The sequence below is a fragment of the Eschscholzia californica genome, unplaced genomic scaffold (assembly GCF_041429995.1).
Source record: "Eschscholzia californica isolate CP2 unplaced genomic scaffold, dmEscCali1.0.p SCAF_4, whole genome shotgun sequence".
NCBI lineage: Eukaryota > Viridiplantae > Streptophyta > Magnoliopsida > Ranunculales > Papaveraceae > Eschscholzia > Eschscholzia californica.
In genome coordinates this window covers 15,540,978-15,561,577 of record NW_028238461.1, presented here as the reverse complement: position 1 = coordinate 15,561,577, position 20,600 = coordinate 15,540,978, and the positions used below count along the sequence as shown (strand labels likewise).

General features: G+C 38.7%; 1 protein-coding gene and 1 long non-coding RNA gene across 5 annotated transcripts; one reads left to right on the top strand and one right to left on the bottom strand.

Annotated features, from left to right (window-relative positions):
• Nucleotides 1-2,183: 2,183 nt before the first annotated feature.
• On the top strand, nt 2,184-19,033 carry LOC147543134 (formin-like protein 20). Of its 4 annotated transcripts, XM_086633708.1 has the most exons (18): nt 2,184-2,858; nt 4,081-4,775; nt 4,856-5,077; nt 5,157-7,929; nt 7,978-8,590; nt 8,926-9,058; nt 9,871-9,942; nt 10,591-10,689; nt 10,798-10,839; nt 13,277-13,357; nt 13,452-13,502; nt 13,595-13,676; nt 14,408-14,502; nt 16,041-16,112; nt 16,235-16,351; nt 17,176-17,244; nt 17,346-17,412; nt 18,014-19,033. In XM_086633708.1, exons 1-18 carry the CDS (start codon nt 2,786-2,788, stop codon nt 18,166-18,168), a joined length of 5,511 nt encoding a protein of 1,836 aa, XP_086489834.1. In that variant the 5' UTR covers nt 2,184-2,785; the 3' UTR covers nt 18,169-19,033. The 4 variants fall into 4 exon arrangements, 3 of the variants coding, with proteins under 3 accessions (XP_086489834.1, XP_086489833.1, XP_086489835.1); XR_015223268.1 differs by having other exon boundaries at nt 5,157-8,590; nt 13,459-13,502; XM_086633707.1 differs by having other exon boundaries at nt 5,157-8,590.
• On the bottom strand, nt 15,380-19,040 carry LOC147543133 (uncharacterized). The gene is made up of 2 exons (XR_015223269.1): nt 16,207-19,040; nt 15,380-16,134 (listed from the first exon to the last, which is right to left on the bottom strand). It is a non-coding gene; the product is annotated as an uncharacterized LOC147543133 (long non-coding RNA).
• Between the last annotated feature and the right edge of the window lie 1,560 nt (nt 19,041-20,600).

The window sequence follows — 20,600 nt, the reverse complement described above, 5'->3', positions numbered from 1 at the left end:
TATTAAAAGGTTATAACTAAAAGCTTGCCCATTTCGATAAACGGAAAAGGAAACTTTTGTTGTGGAACGAAATTTCTTTTTTGAGGAAATAATTTAGTGAATCTTTAATTTGGGTTATTTTTTTTTAACTTAGGATAGGTTAGGTAGTAATAAAAAACCAAAGGTCAGACATGTTATTTACTATAAGTGGATTTATTTTCTATTTCGGATTATCTTTGGGCTCTAGACCCATTGATCATTCGATTTTGGACTTAAAATCCATCTTCCCTATTTTTTGGAAATTGACTATGATCAAAGATAGTCATTACATTTGGCATTGATACATCAAATATGTGATAAGCTCGATAGCCCCATTCAAACTCTTACAAGACCGGGCGTATAGCCCAACTAAACTATGGCCTAAAGCCCAACTACATTATTTATACCCTAATAATCCCAATTCAAATAACCAAATATTCCAACTTCTCTGGGATTTGAATCTAGGACCTCCAGGGCTTTCTGAAATTCATGTCAACACCTTAAAACCACTTGGTCTACCAACTGTTGACATTACCCATATTATTAGTTCCCAATTGTCAAGTGGTCCTAATCCAAACCCGGTGCACTGATGCACCACACAACCTCGTATAACTGTCGTTTTTGGGTAAATTCACCAAACAACACAACAAAAGGATGAAATTCGAGAATACAAGAACCCCATACAAAGGTTCCAATCTTGATGACGTTAAAGATAAAATAAGTGTTAAACTTCATTAACCCCTTATATGTTACCCAAGTCGCCATTTTCACTCTCCATATTATCCAATTTATCCATTTGCCCCTCAATTTTTTATTTTTTCAAAAGGAAAGTTATATAAAACGCCCAAAAGCAAACATTGGGTACAAAATGAAGTTAATAACGCAACTTGCTAAACGGGCACCCACTCCTCACTCATTTGAAGAAAAATGTGCCCCAATTAACTAAGAAAAACATAAAGATTATTTGTAAGTTCTTTAAAGGGTTATTTCTCAAATGACCCCCAACTTTGTGACCATCTTCCTGCCTGACCCCCTAGTTTAGTAATAATTCCCGTATGACCTCCTTTTTTTGTTATCTTTAACTTTCCGTTACTCTCTCTCCTCCATCTCATTTTCTCTCTCAGCCACATCATTTCAGCACGCCACATCATTGTATTCACCGGCAGGGGTCGCCGGCCGGCCAAATTTTGGCCGACGATCTTCAAACTTTTTTTCCCTCTCTCTCTAAATTTTTTTTAATTGTTTCCCATCTCTCTCTCTAAACTCCAGCGAAGGGAGTTTCCCTTCGTCGGAGGTCTGTTCATCACGATACTTTAAATGAACCTTTGGGAAATAACCCTTCTTTAAAATGGACCATACATACACATTGAATTTAAGATTCTAGGTGATTGCTTCTAGTGTATCAATCCGATCTTTAAAAATTCTCATGTCCATTTTCTTCCACAAAAACCAACTAGTTGTAAAAAATGAATTCACAAATGGTTTTCTTTGTTGGTTCTCACCTGTGCATTTCCACGTTAAGAAACTCTCTGACTTTTTGTCAGAAGTTATCTAGTTGCCATTGAAAACTTGCAATTGAAAATGACATGCCTCGCCTTCTCACAGGCATTTGCCTGTGGATTGTTGAAGCCAGTGTTCAAGACCTTTGACTGTCAATTGTGTTAGATAACGTTAAAGTTAAATTTTTTTTCCAACTTTACGTTTTTTTTAAAAAAAATTTTTATCCCTTCCAGCCTATTATCAGTTTATTTCTTATTCTCATTTTCACGGAGACTGCATGAGAAAAAGACTGATACCACCCACTGAAAAATAAGATTTTTTTTCCTTCGATTTGTTAAAAAACATCTTTTGTACGAAGATATCCTAAAGCTGAGATTTTTCTATTTTAGAAACTTCCAACATCGGAGGACTTTAATGTAAAACAGAAAGAAGAAGGAAAAATGAGAGAATAAGACATAAAATAAACAAAAGACAAAAATGAAAAAAAGAAAAGAAAACAATGTTAATTTCATAAAGATCTACTTAGTTAGGGGCCAAAAAGGCAAATTGGATAATGTAGGGTCTAATTTGGTGAATTAGTCACATCTCAAGCTAAACAAGAATGGGTCCATAAAACAAATCCGTATCTCGATAATGTGGTCCCGAAAGCATATCCGATTGATGATGATGATGAAGAAGAAGAAGCCTGGTTGTATCAGAAAGGAAGTTTTGGTCCTGTAACGGTAAGGGAAAAAGAAGCCGAAAAGCGTCTTTTTGTAATGTTGGCTCGTGTCATCTGTGTAGGATGATGGGAGTCATCTCGCCAAAGTTGCAGGATAGAGAGAGAAAGTTAGAGAGAGAGAGAAGAGAGAAGAGAGATTTTGCTTTTTTTATTTTGGTTATGATCACACTTCACTTCATCTGAAATCTTCAATGCTTTTAATTTAATCAATTCAATGAAATAAAATTCAATCTTCTTCGTTTTTCTTTTCGTATTTCTTCAGCCCTAAACCTAAGCATTCTCAAATTAGAACACCACTTTGCTTCTCAACTACTTCCTTTCTTCTTTTTCTTCTTCTTCTTCTTGGACGACAACGACGACACGACGAAGAAATTCTGATTTGTTTGTAGCTGATTATTCGTTGAAAATTTTGTTTTTTCATTGTTGAATTGAAAATGTGGATCAATTGATCTGGTGTGATTTTCGGATCTGTTTTATTGATAATTGTTAGGTTAAATAACATTTTGGATTCGATTGAGGAAGAAAATATAGCAGCAGCGCCTGAGAATGGCGCTGTTCAGAAGACTATTCTATCGGAAACCACCAGATCGGTTACTTGAGATCTCTGAAAGAGTTTATGGTATGTCTTTCATTTGATCAATTTCTTTAATGAAACTCTTCTTTTTGGTAGGTTGATTGATTAAATAAATGAACTCATTATACCTTTAGCAACAACAAGTACGATACTGTCTAGTAATAAACACATACTTTCCATATAATCCAAACATAATTAGTAGTTTAGGTTTTAGAATTGTTAATTTGAATACTCTCTCAGTATTTCAGCATTATTCTGAAATAGCTGAAGTATGAAATGATTAGTTTAATGCACTTAAAACATTATTTTGTGATAAGTGCTGATTGTTTATTACATTTCATCTGTGTGGTTGGTGAATTTGGTTTGTTGTCGGGGAAGCTGATATAACATGTAATTAAGCATTAAATTACATACTAGCTTTTAGTCTTCTTTAATATCCAATCATTAAATAGAGTCTACACTAGTTCTGAAGATTTTGATTCTCGGAGGGAACTAAACGAACTTGAATCAGCTTAGACCTTGAAAACGAGTTGGAAATTCGCATTGCCTTGATAGGAGATTTTCGGGCATTTGGCACCTTCCAAGTTTTGTTGTCCGAGTTTCCGTTATATAGGGGAAAAACTTTGAAATGTTTTTTAATTCTAATAATTGGGTAAGAATGAGACGTTAACCTTGATTTGTGTTCCCAGATAATATTCTGAATAGTTGGAAATTATTAGCTACTCTTAACTTTCACTCATTAAATGCATATCAGACAACGTAGTTGATCAACATTACTTCATATCATTGTATTCATTAGGACTACGTTTGGAATTCTAAGAAAGGTAGAAATCTGTGGAGATTAATTTCCCATGCTACTTTGTGAGTGATTGGAAAAGAAGAAACAACAACTAGATCAAGGGGAGAAGATGAACTTTGATACTCTGAAACTGTTATCTTTCTTGTTTTTTTGGTGTAAAATCTGGAACATCTCTGCTTCATATAGGAACTTTACTTTGAATTGGGAGGCTATAGTTGATTAGTTTCGACGTCATAAGGCGTAGTTGTAGAGTTCTTTTTCCACTGTTTGGGTCTTGTAGCCCTGCGCCTGCCTTATTATTTCTTGTCGTTATGCTTTTGTTTTAACCCAATATTCTCAATCTTTTCCCAAAAATCAGATGTTATTTATAATGAAAAGTGAATTTGTACATGTGCTGTCCTTTAACAACTGGAGCTTTTAGTACATATTTCGTACAGTGACTTTGTTTTTGGCTATTTGCTGGTACAGTGTTTGACTGTTGCTTCTCCACGGATATATTGGAAGAAGATGCATACAAGGTTTACATGGCTAGTATTGTGGCACAGCTACGGGATCACTTTCCTGATGCATCATTTATGGTGTTTAACTTCAGGGACGGGGAAAAGAGGAGCCAGATTTCAGATATTTTATCGGAGTACGATATGACTGTTATGGAGTACCCTCAACAGTATGAAGGGTGCCCTCTGCTACCATTGGAGATGATCCATCATTTCTTGAAATCAAGTGAGAGCTGGTTGTCATTGGAAGGACAGCAGAATGTATTGCTGATGCACTGTGAGAGAGGAGGATGGCCAGTGCTGGCTTTCATGCTTGCTGGTCTACTGTTATATAGAAAGCAGTACACTGGGGAGCAAAAAACTCTTGAAATGGTCTACAAGCAGGCTCCCAGGGAAATACTCCACTTCTTGTCTCCTTTAAACCCCCAATCTTCGCATATGAGATATTTACAGTACATATATAGAAGAAATCTTGGTTCAGATTGGCCTCCTCTAGTTATACCGTTGATTTTAGATTGTCTTATTCTTAGAGTACTTCCTATGTTTAGTGAACAAAGGGGTTGCAGGCCTATAATTCGTGTTTATGGTCAGGATCCTTCTGATTTAAACAGGAGGAGTTCAAAACTTATATTTTCAACCCCAAAGAAAAAGATCCACTACCGGCAGGTAATCCATGCTCATAAGCATATCCTATTCTTGATGTTTGAAAATAAAGTTTAAAATGTTGATACAAAATGTACCTGCAGCCACAGCATACGCCTGTAAAATTGGATTGTCATTGTTGTGTTCAAGGGGATGTTGTTCTTGAATGCATCCATGTCGATGAAGATATGGTACAGGAGACAATAATGTTCAGGATTATGTTCAATACGTCATTTATCCGATCAAGTATTCTGATGCTGAACCAGGAAGATATTGAACTTCCGTGGGATGCCAAGGACCGATTCCCAAAGGACTTTAATGCAGAGGTACATTTTGGCCTTTCTTCATAATGTGTGTTAATTCCTGAAATTGTAGGAGTTGAATGCATGCTTATATCTTAATCAGGTACTCTTCTCAGATGCTGATGCTGTCGGTTCTAATAGCAGCTCAGAGGTGGTAAGTGCAGATGAGGGTGAGTCAGATGGTGAGGGAGATGCGGAAGGTGCAATGGAGGAGTTCTTCGAGGTGGAAGAGATCTTTAGCAATTTTGACGTGTTGGAATCGAAGGGAGATTCTGATGTTTTTATGGTTGAGGACAACATGATGGATTCTGATATTGACACAGTTCAAGAGACCATCTTTGATGATGGAAACCGAAGACAATACAAAAAATTAAATTCTGACCGTAATGAAGTACAAGCACACAAAATGGATGAGGAAAATCATAAAGAGGACCGCAAGGAGGTGCCTGTTCCCACCCTTCAAGGAAGCATGGCAGAAAACGTTTTTGATGCTACAGAAGTTAACCATGTAACTGATGATCTCCCATGGAAAACAGATTCTAAAGCTGTCATTGATATGCACAGCCAGGTTAAACCAAACATGGAACAGGATATGGAGAATGTTGCTTCAGAGGAGACTTCAGAATCCGAGGGTCCGCAACAAACATCGGAAACTCATGAGAATTCTCATCAATTACTGCCTCTCACTTTAGAAGAAAAACCTATTTCCATCATTGAATCACCCCCTGGTTCGGTGATTGGGAAAGAAGAGATTGAAAACTGGGAATTAATGGGTGCTCAAATGCAATCAACAGAGTCAGAGACTTTATCTCATACGATCTCCCCAAGCAAGAAATCCTCCACTTATCCAAAACACAACCTAGACAGCAAAGCAGCTTCTCTAGACATTACTTCACTTTCACAAGAAGGTAGTGTAGGTAATATGGTGGATGGCCTCCCTGTGGTTCTACATGGCCTGACTAACATATCTGAAGAAGTAGATTTTGCAACAGCTTCTGAATCTTCCGAAGATGCAATTATTTCTTCACCACCAGTGTCACCTTCCCCCGAAGCAGCAAATGCTCCTCCCACTTTCCCTCCTACCACCCCTCCTTCTCCTCCTCCTCCACCCCCTAAGCTACACACCCATCATCCATTTGGATTTGATCAGTCTTCTCAGCTGTCTATTCATTCCTTGCCTTCCCAAGTAGAAAAAACCCTTCAGGCCTCTCCTCATAATGCTGCTGTTGCTTTTCTGGAACCTCCACATCCACCTCAACCGCCACCTAGACCTCCAATTCCACCTCCATCTGCATCTCCACCTTCACCCCCACCCCCACCTCGACCTCCATCCCCATCTCCACCTTCACCTCCATCTCCACCTCCACCTTCATCTTCACCTTCACCCCCACCACCACCACCACCTCCAATCCAACCTCCACCTCCTTCATCCATCCACCGAGTTACATTGCCTCACACCTTACCTCCACCATCCCTTATGTATGGTAAACTACTTCAGCAAGCCTTTTCTATGCATATTTCTTCACCCCCAACCCCACCTACTCATGCAATTCATGGAAAACCACCTTCAACACAAAGCACATCACGACCACCTACTCCTCCCCCTCTTATGGGTGGAGTCCCACCTTCATCCTCTCCTTTTATGCGTGAAATTCCACCTTTAGTACTTGTTTCTGGAGCACCACATACTCCACCTCCACTTCCAAATTTTTTACACGCTATAACACAAACTCTTATGCATGAAACAACACCACCTCAACCACCACAACCACCACAACCACCATCAACACCTCCTATGTGCGGAGCACCTCCACCCCCACCATTACCTCCACCTACCTGTATGCATGGACCACCACCTCCACCTCCTCGCACACATGGAGCATCACCACCACCACCACCACCACCACCACCACCATCACCACCATCACCACATAGGGTAACACCTATACCTCCTTATATTCATAGTATGCCACCTCCACCACCTCCACCCCCAACTCCCAATATGCACAGACCATTGTCCCCAATTCCTCTTATGCATGAGACACCACCTCCACCACCACCGCCACCACCAATCCCTCATATATTTGATTCCATGCCTCCATCCCATCCAAGGTGTGGTGCTCCAGTTCCACCCCCACCTCCTCCTGCTCGAGAAGCTCCCGCTCCCCCACCTCCTCCTATGGGAGTTGTTCCACCCCCACCTCCTCCTATGCTACTAGCTCCACCACCCCCATCTCCTCCTATGCTACTAGCTCCACCACCCCCATCTCCTCCTATGCTACTAGCTCCACCACCCCCATCTCCTCCTGCTCGAGAAGCTCCCGCTCCCCCACCTCCTCCTATGGGAGTAGCCCCACCCCCACCTCCTCGAATGGCAGTAGCTCCACCACCCCCACCTCCTCCTATGCCAGTAGCTCCGTCACCCCCACCTCCTCTTACGCGAGTAGCCCCGCCACTCCCACCTCCTCGAATGCAAGTAGCTCCGCCACCCTCGCCCCCACCTCCTCCTATGCGAGCATTTCCACCACCCCAGTCCCCACCCCCACCTCCTCATATGCGATTAGCTCCACCACCCCCACCCTCATATTCTCCTATGCGAGTAGTTCCGCCAGCCCCACACCCACCCCCTTTGATGCTAAGAGCTCCGCCACCCCCGACCCCTCCTATGCTAGGAGCTTTGACGCCGGACCCACCACCTCCAATGCGAGGAGCTTCGCCACCCCCACCACCTCCAATGCTAGAAGCTCCACCACCCCCACCACCACCAATGCGAGGAGCTCTGCCACTCATACCACCTCCAACAGTAGGAGCTCCTTTGCCGCCACCACCACCACCTCCAATACGAGGAGCTCCGCCACCTCCACCACCTCCACCACCTCCACCACCTCCAATGATAGGAGCTCCGCCACCACCACCTCCACCACCTCCAATGATAGGAGCTCCGCCACCACCACCTCCAACGCGAGGAGCTCCACCACCACCACCACCTCCAATGCGAGGAGCTCTGCCACCACCACCACCACCACCTCCAATGACAGGAGCTTCTCCACCACCACCACCACCTCCAATGCGAGGAGCTCCGCCACCACCACCACCTCCAATGACAGGAGCTTCTCCACCACCACCACCCCCAATGCCAGGAGCTCCGCCACCACCACCTCCTCCAATGCGAGGAACTCCGCCACCTGCACCACCGTCTATGGGAGGACCTCCACCACCTCCACCCCCTCTAAGACCTGGAGCACCATCTGCACCTCCTCCTCCTCCAGGATCTCATGCACCTGGTGCACCTCCTCCACCAAGACCTCCAGGTGGTGCAGCTCCTCCACCACCGCCGTTTGGTGCTAAAGGAGCAAATTCAATTGGCTCGAATGCTAGTTCAAGAGGTTTAGCTTCAGGAGGAGGGCGTGGAATTGGACGCGCCGCGGCTACAGCACCTCGAAAATCACCATTAAAGCCATTGCATTGGGTTAAGGTTACAAGAGCAGTAAAAGGGAGCTTATGGGAAGAATTACAAAGACATGGGGAGCCTCAGAGGTATTACTACTCATTTTCCTTGTTAGATACTTTTCTTCTTATTTAGCATGATCAAAATTTGAGGTTTCTCTATCACGATCAACTGTTTCCATAAATCGTTCCAAAAACTTCAACCCGAATTTTAGTTATAGATTGTACTGGGAATTTATAAGATGGAACTCGATAAATCGCTAATATTTATGAATCAAATGCTTTTCTGGTCATCGTGGAGGCTTGAAGCCTTGAATTTTATAAGAAGGAATTCGATGAAGTAAACTTTTGTTTCTGCATTCTGTTATCGCCACCCTTTTATATATCAACATTATTCATCAGTGGTGATTACTTTGGAATATCAGTGCATCCGAGTTCGATGTGTCCGAAATTGAGAGCCTCTTCTCTACTGTTATTCCATCTAAAGGTGACAGCAAAGGAGGTAAAGCTGGAGCAAAACGCAATACCGCTGGATCCAAACCAGAGAAAGTCACCTTGGTAATCTTTCCAAATCATTGTGCACTAAAATAATGCGTATATAAATAATCTCGGTTTAGGATAGCTGTTCATTATTTGACACATTTCCCTCTTTATTTTCATTAGTTTTCTGATTTTTCTTTTAATTTTGCAAACCTTTTGCTTCGAGTACACCCTTATTTCACTTCAACACTACATTTCTTCATGATATATACAGTGTTTGCTTGATAAAAGAATGATCATAAGAGGATGGTTGACGCAGAGCTAGAATGAGCTTTTACATATCATGCTTTGATCTCGACCACCTCTATTGCCGATCTTGGAAGAACTTTACTTAGAGTAATATAAGAGAAAAGGTGTTCATGAAATTGAAGATAAAGTCACAGCGTAAAATTTCGAGATGACATAAACTGAAAAATATAGGAAAAATTTATAAATATTGCAAATGACGAATGCATAGCATATGAAGATGGTACTTTGGTGGGATGTTTCCATATAACCAAATATGACCAAAGAAGTCGAGCTCTGACAAATAACCTAAAAAGTTTCATTTAGTTATGAGTTATGATGCCTGATGTTCTTACATGAAAAAGAAAAAACATGAAAGAGAAAAAGAGGAGTTGCTTCCAGGTCATGTTCTTACATGAAGAGCTTGGTCATGGAATATCCATGAGTCTTAATTGACCTTTACAGTGCACTGTGGGTCAACTGTAAAGTTCAGCATAAATTCCCACATGTCTATGGCTCTATGCATCTATACTGACATGTTATTTACATTAAACTTAATTATGTCTGTTACTAACAAGATCTTGCCATTACCAATATTCTTTTAGATTGACATGCGACGTGCCTACAACTGCGAAATCATGCTCACAAAAGTTAAGATACCACTTTCTGAAATGATGGTAAGCTATCTGATAGATGTCCTTAGTTTTTCACTAGTAGGATCAATTTATTCTTGATTGGAAGTTGTATCCATTTCCCACAGAAGCAATTAATTTCATACAAATATAAGAAAGAGCAGAAGGAGACGAGAAAGTACTCATATTGGAGGAGACTAAGCCTTAACTTCCATTTAATACATTTTATTCTAGTTCCACGTTTCCCTTAACTAGCTTCTTTTTACCCAAACCAGCACAGATTAAAAGAATATTTTTTGGAACTGGGATTTTTATTTTATGATCGGCTTACAGACTTACATTCTAGGCAGAACAATTGTCTTGTGAGTGGCGGAATGAAATGAACTTGAGCGCAAAAAAAATGTACGTACTTGGCTATAACAAAACATCACACAGTTCTATCGTAACCAAAAGTACGTGGATGTATGAATAAGATGGCAGGATTCATCAAATAGAAATTGTGACCGGGACAAATGTCCCATCACAAGTTGCATCTTATATATATATATATATATATATATAGATTTATATGTGTATGTAATGTGTATATATATCTAGTACACAAGTGAGTTTCATCTAGTTAAGCCAAGTTTTGTTTGTTTATTTTTTCTTTCGTCCCGTCATGCACCATCTACTTGAATATTTCTCTTGCAGGCTGCAGTACTTGCATTGGACGACTCACTTTTGGATGCTGATCAAGTGGAAAATCTTATAAAATTCTGTCCTACGAAAGAGGAAATGGAACTTCTTAAGGTGGAAATGCGTACACTTTTTTTAGATTAACGGATTGTGTCTTTTTGCTTTTAACATAGTCAGGATCTCTTTACATCAACATTGAGTTCTTTGTCTTTTATTTCCCAGAACTACAGCGGTGACAAGGAAAATCTGGGAAAGACTGAACAGGTTCTTAATTTAAAATTGCTCCCTTGATCATGTTATTGCATGCCATCTTTGTAAGTGATATGTTGCTTGTAGTTACTAGTTAGTATGACCAAACTCTCTAGAATTATGTTAGAAGGATTCACAATCGAGCTTTGGTCAAAATCTGTGGCTTGACTGAGATATTTGACACGAAACTGTTCTCGTAGGTCTGATTCATGAAAACATAAATCGGTGGTTATCAGCTAATGTTATGAATACTCTTCATAATTACGTAAAAGGAACTCCTTTCGGCCACAGCTTAATGTAGCCAGTGAGTCAATAACACTTGGAATTTTCTTGCTGATAGTCTCATTGAGTACTACATTCTAGCGCCTAGTAGAAAACTCTAACCACTCCATCCACTATACAACAGATTTAAGAATGAGTCATCTCTTCATAGTTATTCAGAAAGATGCAAAAAGAATGGCTCTCTAGAGTCTAGACTGCTGTCCTTCAAATTAAAATATCTAAATAGACATGGACTATACCAGTTTATTTGAACAGCAACTCCTAATTAATACAGCAATGAGTGACTAGTCTAAAAGTCTTCTGGGGCCTGCATCATCTCTCTGAGAAAATAAATTCCGGCATTCCCTGCGTTGTCCTTGTCAAAATACAAATTTGTAATTGGAATAAATACAAATTTAAGAATGCACCATTCTCAGAGGTTGTTGTTAACTGGGAGGCCTGGATGTCGTGAGACGCTGTTTCAAGCCTCCCCAACGCTTTGTACATAGTTTTTTCTTCTAATATATTCATTCTAAGTTTCAAAAAAAATTTGGAATAAATAGAAAGCTTAACTGTCCAACAGATTCTACGTTGTATCGTATAGAAGTTGATACTTCATTCATATAACGAAACAAGGGCCTAGACTCTGGGCATCAATACCAGGGATATCCTTACTCAAAGTGCAGAAATTTGAAGTAGAGTGTTATAGAAATGATAAAGGGCACGTGGGCCTAAAATGATGTAGGATCTCATTAATAAAGCATCTGCACAGGCTTCTTATTGCTCGAACATGGAGAATAAACAGCTCTCTTTTGGGCAGGTGAGTGCTTAAGATTACGACACACCCTTAGACACAATGATACTCTTAGGCCTGTACACACATGCTTAAGACATTATCCATACCCGAATCCGAAAATTATCGGAATTATCCGATGCATCCGATATCCGAACGAATAGCTAAATTGCTACCCGTATCTCATATCCGATAACATATAACCCATTAGAAAAAAACTGCAATCTTATTTACCAGCCTTATAGTTGATTTTGAAAGAGACTCCAAATTTGATTGTTGCTTGCTAGAATCTCTGCATTATAGATAGATTTAGTATACACTTTTGTAAAAACAGATTTAATGATATTTACGTTGAAAAATAGAAACCCTAGATGATGAAGATTTAACCCACCTCTTAGTTTTTAGAGAGAGGAAGTGAGAAGGAAGAACTAAGAGAAAGTGAGCAACATTTGGCGGTAACAAGGGTTCAAATTTTCCGATGAGATGAAGAAACAAGAAGGATTAGTCACATGATTCGTTGATGGCAACGGGAGGAGGCAGTAAAGCAAAAAGGGTTCAAGTTTTAGTTTTCAGACTTTAGAGATTTTATGGTTTTGTGATTTTTCTTTTTGATGTTTTAAGTGGGTTAGGGCATGAGTTTGTTTTGGAATTAAATCCAAATCATCCATAAGTTTGTAGACTTCTAGGGATTAGGATTTATGATTTTTTAATAGTATAAGAGATACGATATATAAAATATTATTACTTTATGTATTATTAGCTCGGATCGGATATTATCAGATACAGATATCTATCCATTTCCGCATCCAATTAGGAGTAATATCCGAAATCCATAGCAGAATCTCTGGATATTTTGGATACCGATGCGGATCGGATACATATTTTTGACTATCCGTTTACAGGCCTAGATACTCTGTTTGAACCGTAGGTTTCCGACGAGGTTAGTTGCAGCTGCACAACCGGCTTTGCAAGGATATCTTCTGCTTTGTCCTAAATTGTGTTTTGTGTTGTCATTCAACAATGTAGTATGCTGCTTGATTGGCACATTTGATCTCCCGCGGCATCTTACTTTGGCACTGTAATCATGGTGCAATTGCCTCATGCGCATGCCAAATCCCCTCGAGGCTGCCAAAAAGAAGTTAAAAGCAAAATCTTCTTATAGACTGTAGTATGTTACCAAAATATTTGGATTCCGTTTAAAAAATCTTGCTCATTAGTTTCTTAAGAGCTAGTCTCAATCTCTCTCTCTTTCATGTTCGGCTTTATGTTGCCATTGTGTTGACATTTTATAATCATCTCTTTCACCTTTTTATCCTTAAAGGACATTTCATGTTCTGAACATTATGCAAGATCGAAAAGTTATATGGATTTGTTAGTAAGTGACTTTTGACTTTCCAGTTTTTCTTGGAGTTGATGAAAGTTCCGAGGGTGGAAGCGAAGTTGCGAGTTTTTTTTTTCAAGATACAGTTTAGCTCTCAGGTCAGATCTGTTTTGTTTATGCTTCTTATGTGAAGAAGTAATATGATTACTTCGCATCGGTCTTTTACTTCATTTTCTTTTGATCTTTTGGCAGAGTACAGATTTTAGAAGGGGTTTGAACACTGTGAACTCTGCATGTGAAGAGGTGCTTCTTAGTGGTTGTACAATTTCTTGTTGTTTGCTTTGAACTCTTCTTACTCTCCATTCTCATTTGCTAAGTTATTGATGACTTCACAGGTTCGTAATTCCGCCAAGTTGAAGGAAATAATGAAGAAAATTCTTTTCCTAGGAAATGTATTAAACCAAGGAACTGCAAGGGGTAATTCTATCAAACTTCTCATTTACGGCAAATTTAATTGACTGTTCGTTTACTAGAGGTTATTTTTGTCTCTACCATGTTTAAAGATTCCACAATCCACATCTTGGTTTTGTTTTCGTAGTAATGTGTAGCTTACCTTCCTAATGGAAGCCTTGTACACAATTAAAAATATATTTTTTGTCGGGACTATCTTTGGTCATCATTAAGATATCTTCTAATTGAGTGGGTCTACATATCTTCAAAATGGAAATTTTTACTCTTATTTGTTGAGGTTAACGTAGGTTGTAAGATTTGGCTTCAATAAATTTAATAACAAAAGTGAAAGGAAATTTAGACAGTACTGCATGCTTGTGGATAAGTAGATGACTGAAGATTTGATAGGAAGGGGTCCTGAAAATACAGTGATGACGAGAAATCAGAAGGTCTCAAACCCTAAATGGATGTGTTATAGAAAGAGTAAGTTTCTTGCAGACGTCACGAACAAAAAGATGTCAAAACATTCAAATCAAAGCCTCATGTGCTCCTATATGAAAACTCCAATAACATAACAAGGTGCTCGGTAGACATCCAAATGAACTATCATTTATTATCCTAATCAAATTTGGTACTCGGTAGACATCCAAATGAACTATCATTTATTATTGCATCACCGGAGTATTGGAACCATATCTTTGTAGTTGTAAGGTTCTCGAACAATGTGCTAAGCACGCAATGGGTTTCAACACTTACAGGTTCTGCTATTGGATTCAAATTGGACAGTCTTCTCAAACTTGTTGATACACGCGCTTCTACCAGTAAAATGACACTCATGCATTTCCTCTGTAAGGTATAGTGACCGAATTAAATTGTTTTAGAGAAATAATATTTAATCTGTTTTGAATTCACAAGTGATTGTACAAAATCACTGAAAATCGAACTAAGTGAACTCAAATTAACAGTTGAATGATCTGGTAGTATCATTCATTTAATTAATAAAACAGTTTTGTGCTGAGATATCTTTATCGAACTGCGAAATTTGGGGTCATGTTACTCTACTTTTTTTAGTTACAGGGTCCTTAAGTTGTTGGTTCATCACTGATGCTTACAAGTACTTGTGGCAAACTTAAAAATTAAAATGAAAGTTTTTGAGTTGAAAAACCTAGCAACTAGCACGCATTATAGTTTGCAGCTTATCGAAACTAAGAGCAAGAGAATGAACACTGAAGTCGATTTATATGAAAGGAAGTAGAGTTCTTATGGTTCCACAATAGAATCCTAGTTCAACGTTACCAGATACTCTGCTCCACCCTGCGTACCGTACCCGATTCCCGTACCCTTTTTGGGTGGGTTCTCGATCCGTTACCCCAACATTACTTACCGGAATTAATTAACCTAAAATCTTTGTAGAAAACTATAAATTCGACTAGTTGGGTGGTTAACTACAAAAATTTGTTTAATTAGCTTGTTAGATTGTAAGTTTGGTACAAAAAGGATGTCTGAGAATAGGTGTATATTATAAATGCATCATAAGAGTATATATATTGTCGAGGATAATAGTCGACAACGAACTGAAATCGAAAATGGCTTATTGAAGAAGTATACCCTTAGCGTACCCAATACTCACATCGTACATGATGGTAGCGAACCGCGTACCAGGTAACTTTGTCCTAGTTTATCAGTTAGTCACTTGATAATGAAGTGGGTAAGAATGTTGAAGAAAGAACTGATCAAACAAAAATTTAGTGGAGAAGTATCACAATTTCTTATGTCATGGACATTCAAAATCAAATTCGTGGAAGTAGATAGTTGAATCATTTTTCATAGATAGCAATGATTGAGCCTACAAGGAGATGGTCCAATGACAGCGAGGAAGATCACTGATCAGGTTAAGTCTTTTCTTTTGGAAACCATTCTTAGTAAAAGGTAACCTATGTCTACATTTCTAGCTGCTATTTCCAGAAAATCTTTGATTGTTTATTTCAACACTTCATATCAAATTTGATGCTCTCTATTTGGTTGAGCCCTTAATTGATTCCACTAGGACCCTGAATTGTAATGTCAAAACTGTCCAAGTAGTTGTTTTATGCATCGGAAGCTATTTCTTCATCCTTACCTTTTATAAGTAATTAATTAGGTCTTTGGTGTTAGGGTCACTCGATTTTTGGTGTGATCATCTTTGCAATAAGATATCATCCTCACAAAAATCAGCCACAGGCTCGTCTTGATGCGGGTCTAAGAACCTTTTACTGAACATCGAGAATGTCTCAATCCATATGCACCTATACAGCAGCTATATATATTTAGATGATATCTGTGCTCAAACTTTCAGAGATTGTAGTTATCATATGTTGTTGATCTGAAAATGCTGGGTTTGATGAGCCTTAGGTAATTGCCTCCAAGAAACCCGAACTTCTAAGTTTTCATGAGGATCTTGTAAGCGTGGAGCCAGCATCAAAGGTTTAACGTCTTTCTTCCTTTCCTGTTTGTTAATCTCACTTTTTTTATGGAGAAGATACAAATTTATGAAAGAAACGAAAGGTAAATGATGTACCTGACATTAGAAGGTCGGTGCTGTGTAGATACAATTGAAGTGCTTAGCAGAAGAAATGCAAGCCATTGTCAAAGGTTTAGAAAAGGTTAAGCAAGAGCTAGCTGCATCTGAAAACGATGGTCCTGTGTCAGAAACTTTCCGTAAGGTACTAAAAATTATTTTTGACAAATTCTTACTATAATATATTCTGAATTATTTGGCTACTTGGCTTTTTAGCCATTCAGTGAAACCTTTAAGCGTGTGTATTTCCTCTGGGGTCACTGATTAAGTAATTAGGTGACATTTTCTTTTGTAATTTGTTATATAATGTTCTTCTTCTCAAAGATTAATCTATCCAATCTAATTAACGGACAATGGTGCAGTTATGTACTTTCTTGTTTATGATACGTGTATGAGCATCAATATTTGCAGGGAGTATGCTACTCCATAGCTTATCAACTTTGAGTCTTCTGATTATTTCGATGGCCTTCACCGAGCAAGATATTGCAGTTATTACTTAAGAAGTCCTTGGGTGCAACGATAAAGATAGTTAGGTAGGGTCACATAATTTTAAAGGCATGCAGCTCAATTAACATCCTAACTAGAACAGAAAACCTCGTTTTATAATTACATCCATGTTGTTGAACTATTACTAGAGAAGTCCTTGGGGACAAATGGACAAAGAGAAAGATAGTTAGGTAGGGTCATATCAGTTTAAAGGCATGCAGCTCAATGAACATCCGAACTAAAACAGAAAACCTCGTCTAATAGTTGCATCCACGTTGTTGAAGTTGTGAGAATTTATTCCTTCCAGCTCCTTGAAGCATGAACCCAGGCGAAAATCTTGCTTTGATGGATAAAATCATCTCTTCTATGGCCTCTTCCTTGCCTTAACCATCATGTTCCTATGCCAGTTGTTGATTCTTTGACTTTTTGACCGTTTTAATAATATTGTGCCTCAGAAATACTTAACACCGTCTTGTTGTTTAGACATTGAAGGAGTTCGTTGGCACTTCTGAAAGAGACGTAACTTCATTGACAGCTCTCTATTCAGGAGTGGTATGCCACCAAACATTTAACTATCTCCTAGATCTTTTGTGTAGTCCTTATTCCTAGATTTTCTGACGGCTTTCTCTGCTATGATGTTTCCTTCTCGACAGGGTAGGAATGCAGATGCACTTGCCCTTTATTTCGGTGAGGACCCTGCCCGTTGCCCATTTGAGCAAGGTAAGTTTTCGATATTACAGGATCCTAAGCTATAGTACTTCCTGATGTGTAGGTTGAAGGTCAACTACTATATGCACAGTGTTGTGGTTCATTCTACAGGAATACAATGCAGATATTTCTTAGAGATCATAAGGCACTTCACTTTGTTAGGGGAATTATCTATTTTCTTCTCTGTGGTCCGGTTAGGGTGACCTAATTAGTCTGGGAGAAATGGTAAATAAGAGATGAGATAAATAGATCATGGATCAAAAGACAGTAGTTCCCAGAATAAGAGAATCCAAATTGAGCTGACTAATTATAAACCCGTGATTGATTCTGACCTAATATAATTAGATCAAATATGCTTATTTTGTGGACTAACACCATTTCTACTTATGCACAGTAAAAACCTGTGTGTTTATTTCTGACCAAATATATTATGCGATACACAGATTAGGTAGTAAACATCTTAAATTTCCAAATTTCATATACTTCCTACTCATTGTATTTATGATCTGGGCTCGAACACTTCCATCAAATTACTAGTCCTCTGTGTTTGTCCTATGACTCCTATTTATAATGATGATGCTTGGGTTTTATCTCATCCTACTTTTAACTGCAGTAACTGCGACTCTACTCAACTTTGTGAGGTTATTCCGGAAAGCACACGATGAGAACTGCAAACAGGCTGAGCTAGAGAAGAAGAAAGCCGAGAAGGAGGCTGAAATGGAAAACGCAAAGGGTGTGAACCTAACAAAAAAGAGTGCCAAAAAATAGTTATGACGGTTAGCTCCACACACCCACATGGACTTCAAGTTCTCACTGCCCAACTGGGTGGCCATGCCCATGCTTGGCCAGAAAGCTCTCACTGCTGCCACTTTGGTGAGCTCTCTATGATGGTGCAAGATAATGACAGCAAGGGATAACTCTGATACTTCATATTTAGATGTCTGAGGATTCTAGGTCCTTAAAATACAGTCAATGAACAAATACGTGTGCAGTAAATGGTGCAGTAAGTGGAGGATCCACCTACTTGAGATTCGCATGCTAGATATCCGAGTTCTTTCCTTGACAAAGACAGTCCACCATCCTGCAGAGTCCAAATGTTTAAAGAAAAGGTCTGATACTGCTTACTGGAAAAGGGGAAAAAGGAAGAAAAAGAGAAAAGAGAGACAAAAAAAGAAATGGGGCAGATACGCTCGCGGGTGAAGCAAAACTCTTTCTTCAAATGCCGAAGCTCCTCGACTTTTACAATCCTTTGGGGCGATCCGCAGAATGGTGGTTCCTTCCCCTCGTCTTCATTTACAGACCAAATCTGCAGGACAGTAGGTTTGAGAAAATCAGTTCTTTCATTTAGTTAGTGATTTGAGCTGACGTTTTCCCCATGCTCTTTTTAGGTGTTCCTCGACTGTAAAGCGCAAGTTAGGATTGTATCTCCAACAGTGTACAAAGCTCTAACCCTATACATCCATTTTTTCTTCGTGTAACATAGTATGAAATTCTTTGGTTACTATTCAGGACAGGAGACGATTTAGAAATTGAGAAATGAGAATGCCAGTTTTAGGGTTCTGTAATAGAGATAAAAGAAAAACGAGTTTATAGCTTTTAGGCATTATAGAATAACAAATTATGCTTTAGCAAATTCTCCTGTTTTAATTTTTTTCATCTTTACCAGTTTTATTAGAATTATACCCATAAACAATGTGGGCACACATACTGCAAGCACACTTTTTGTGTATTCAATTTTGTCTGATCAGTTTAGTGTCTGTAGTTGAATTTTTATTTCAAGTTGTTTTAATGCATTGTATACGGTTAAAAACATTGTCGTCTAGCTCTTTGTATATTCTCCTGTTATTTATTCTATAACACAAGGACGAGCGGAAATTTACTCAAATTCTGAAGGTGTTAGAGAGATCCAGATTCAAGTCCACTGCAAACATTCAGACGGTTTAGTTAAAGAAATTGCGGAGTAAGGTAATTCACAGCAGGTGCGAACTATTTATCTCTTTTGCCGATATGAGTTATTGCTTGAATTGATTATGCTGGTGAAGTTTATTACTTGTTCTAGTTTAATAGACAGTTTAGGCAGTTTCAATTCCTAAGATATGATCAACCTTGTCTATCATTAGTTTTGCTCACATGAAGAAAATTCTCTGTTGATATTGATTGGCTTGAAATTGCAGAAAGCTATCATGTTTACTACCCATTTTTGTCTGAGGTAGGTACTGGTTATTTTTACCCTAAGTCGAATCTGAAATTTGACTCTAGATCTGATTTGACTCGGTCGTATTTCAGATTATTTGTTTTCATCTTACTCATCTGAATGGGTGTTTTGGGTCGATTTTGAGTCCATTTGATATAGACGAGTCATGTTCAGACAAATTAGAAAGAAACAAACACCATTGTAGGTTGTAGCGGGCGTAGTGTTTGTTTTACTTTCTACTTCGAATCTGAATGGAAGTCATTTCTTTATGTAATATATCATGCATGAAGACATATTAAATGCACATGAATTTGAGGGAGATTTATATTCAGATGTCATGAGTTTATTTAGGAATTTGAATCTTGTTAATATGAGTTATGGAACATCTTCAAGCTTTGGGCATTCAAAATGTAAAACCTGAATAGTTAGGAATATTTTTGAAGTACCCATAAACTGTAACAGACACTAAAGGTTACTTGGTCCAAACATCCTAATACTTTAGAGTGTGTAAGAATAGTCCACACCTTGGATCTAGTAACCAGAATATAATGTGTATTAGTTTTGAATTTGATGATCACGAAAGTATCAGAATTTGGTCCACATGTGATAGGCTTAAGTTAGGCGTATTTTGCGTCACTCGAAAGAAAAAAAAAAAAACACGTCTTAGGTTCGATAAACTACAAGTAAAGAGGCGTGTAATAATAGTTTCACACGAAAAATGGTGATCTCACTCATTACTAATTGATTTTGAGTTAGACGGTCACCATGTTTCATTGCTCAATTTTGTGACACTTCACAGTTCACACCACCTTGTGGAATCTAAACAGAGGAGCCTAAGGTAGGTTTCAAATTGCCACACTAAAAAGCACAGAGACTGAGGGGTTATTGTGGCAATAGTCCCAATGCATTTAAAAATGCATGATGGAAAGGGTTAATTCTATTAAGGTGTATTTCAGTTTTTATCATCTTATTATGTAATTCTCAATAGCCATTTTCGCCTGTATAT

Bases quoted from the DNA above. Each gene is read 5' to 3' on its own strand.
- LOC147543134 (XM_086633707.1), top strand. From the start codon at position 2,786: ATGGCGCTGTTCAGAAGACTATTCTATCGGAAACCACCAGATCGGTTA. The intron at 2,859-4,080 runs GTATGTCTTTCA...TTGCTGGTACAG, and splicing joins GATCTCTGAAAGAGTTTATG to TGTTTGACTGTTGCTTCTCC. The intron at 10,840-13,276 runs GTTCTTAATTTA...TTGACTTTCCAG, and splicing joins ATCTGGGAAAGACTGAACAG to TTTTTCTTGGAGTTGATGAA.